This window comes from Atta cephalotes (genome assembly GCF_000143395.1).
Source record: "Atta cephalotes unplaced genomic scaffold scaffold02251, whole genome shotgun sequence".
NCBI classification, from domain to species: Eukaryota; Metazoa; Arthropoda; class Insecta; order Hymenoptera; family Formicidae; genus Atta; species Atta cephalotes.
In genome coordinates, this window is record NW_012132315.1 from 1 (window position 1) to 2,294 (window position 2,294).

General features: G+C 30.1%; 1 protein-coding gene across 1 annotated transcript; it reads right to left on the reverse strand.

Moving 5' to 3' along the window:
• Nucleotides 1-840: 840 nt before the first annotated feature.
• LOC105625516 (TBC1 domain family member 19-like) lies at nt 841-2,196 on the reverse strand (the record flags this gene model as incomplete). Its single annotated transcript, XM_012206840.1, is given in 6 exon segments — nt 841-909; nt 1,157-1,343; nt 1,418-1,619; nt 1,820-2,054; nt 2,127-2,177; nt 2,179-2,196. Coding segments are annotated over 6 exon segments (762 nt in total), but the record flags the coding sequence as incomplete, so codon positions are not given.
• Nucleotides 2,197-2,294: the final 98 nt, after the last annotated feature.

Below are 2,294 nucleotides of genomic sequence, written 5' to 3' on the forward strand. Positions count from 1 at the left end.
ATATATATATATATATATATATATATATATAACGATTACTTCCTTCATATTCATATTAATTGGTTTTGTCTACTGTTTTTTGTTTTTTTCATTTTCACGTTAATTTATTATTCGATTCCATAAGTATGTGGCATACATACATTTTAACAAATAAAATTATAGAATAAGATCCCATCTAACGCTAAATATTCCTGAAATATTTGTAAAAGATTTCTAAAATCCCCAAAAATTATTCTAAGAGTATTTCGGAATATACCAATTTACAGAATGTAAAAACAATAAAATCAAATATCTTTTAAAAATTCCACTTATATATCGTTACTTATATATCGTTATTATGAGAACGTTCTATGTATATCCTGCAAAACTTTTAATTTTTTCAGAAATTTTAAGTCCAATCATCCATGAATTAGTTTTTAAACAAAATTTTGCTTTGAAAAACGCACTTTACACTTTCATCTTGGGGCCCTATTTTGGGACTTATTAGGGCTTACTTTATAGGCGAATGCTGCGCTTGCTATATTCTTTCCCAGATGATTCTTGTTAACGAATAAATGCATTTCACTGGCTCTCTGTCGGCGGAGATATGTACTGCTCGCAATTTTCGTGATACACATACAAGGAGTATTCACACAATTTCCAACATTTCATATTCTGTGACATTTATATATTCTGTAACGAATCTTTCACTGTGCTGAAACATTCGGCACACTGAAAATATGAATCGAACTTTGAATGTATTTAGCGTTAGCTAGGATATGATGAAAATTAGACAAGTGATACAAATCTAAAAAGAAGTTTACAAATTTTGTAATTATAAATTTATATGCAAAAGTGAAATTATTCTTTTAGAAGAGCCAACTGCAGCAAAGGCATTACTTTTAGTGAAGATAAGTCTGCTAACACAGCCTGAAAATAAGACAATGTACATATAGTACTGCATACGCGCGCGCGCGCACACACACAACTATTTATAATTCACTAAACTTAAAGTAACATTACATTAATATTAATTTCCTACTCAATAATATAACTATCTGTTATGTACAACGTGCACGTTATATTAAATTTATATTATTGAGTGGAGAATTGCAATTAATGTAATATTATTATTTTGTGTTTAGCAGGAATTCATATAATGATATCGTTTCCATACCTCTACATTCTGTTGGGTATTAACTTGCAGTAAATTTTCTTTTCGAAAACTCAATATTGTCACTGCCAATAGTGGAATAATTTCCAAAGAATCATAACCAAGAATTAAATCCCAAAGATACAACAGTTGTTCAGGCGGTAAATGACCACTGAAGCCTCTCATAAGCCATTTGAAGATTATTTTTATGCTAGAAATGCATACACGTTAAATTAATGGATTACGCAAATAACGCTACAAGCAGCTATAAAGAGATAAACTTACGGTTGAATATGTATATTTTTGAAATGAGCCCACAACTGCGGTTCATGGCATTGCAGTAATCGTTCAAAAAGTAAGCAGAGAGCAACTATACCTTGTTCGTGACTTGATACAGTGTGCAAACGGAACCAGTATCTCAAGTAGAATGCACGGAAAGTATAATACATAGCGCAGGGATCATCATATAAATAACAAAATGGCGTAGCTAATGTGGAAATATTGACAATTAGAAAAAAATTGATTAGAAAAAAAATATCAGGGCTAGTATCAGAAATCATTTTGAGAATCTTGTCACGAAATGTTACGTACAATTCTGTGAATGGTTTACGATTGTACATACTTAAGATAGTCTAAAATATAAGAAGAGAATTAAGTAATTAAATCAGATCTTTTGCAATTCCTTACCATACATTGTAAATCCATGGAACGGAATAACACCACTTGGTGGAAAAACCAAAGTATTTTCCAGTGTCGCTGGTTTGCCTTGCAAAACCGCGTGGATCACTTGACTCCCAGCACTTCTGTCAGTTGTGACTGGGGCAAGTATTTCCGAATCTCTCGAAAAGCACAACATTGTCTTATATAAAACATCTTCAAATACAAAGTATTGATCGTCGTTTCTCGCCGTTAATTGTACATCCTATCAACACGCAAAATATTTTACATTGTTTCTTTTACTTAGGAGCAGATAATATAATTTAAAACATGTTACCATTATTATCAGCTTGTCTATCACAATATCATATTGTAAAACCATATTTTTTTAATTCCTCGTAATATTCTATATCCTAAAGAAGAAAAATTATATATATATATATATATATATATATATATATATATTTATATATCAATATATATATATATTAATAATCAGAGATAT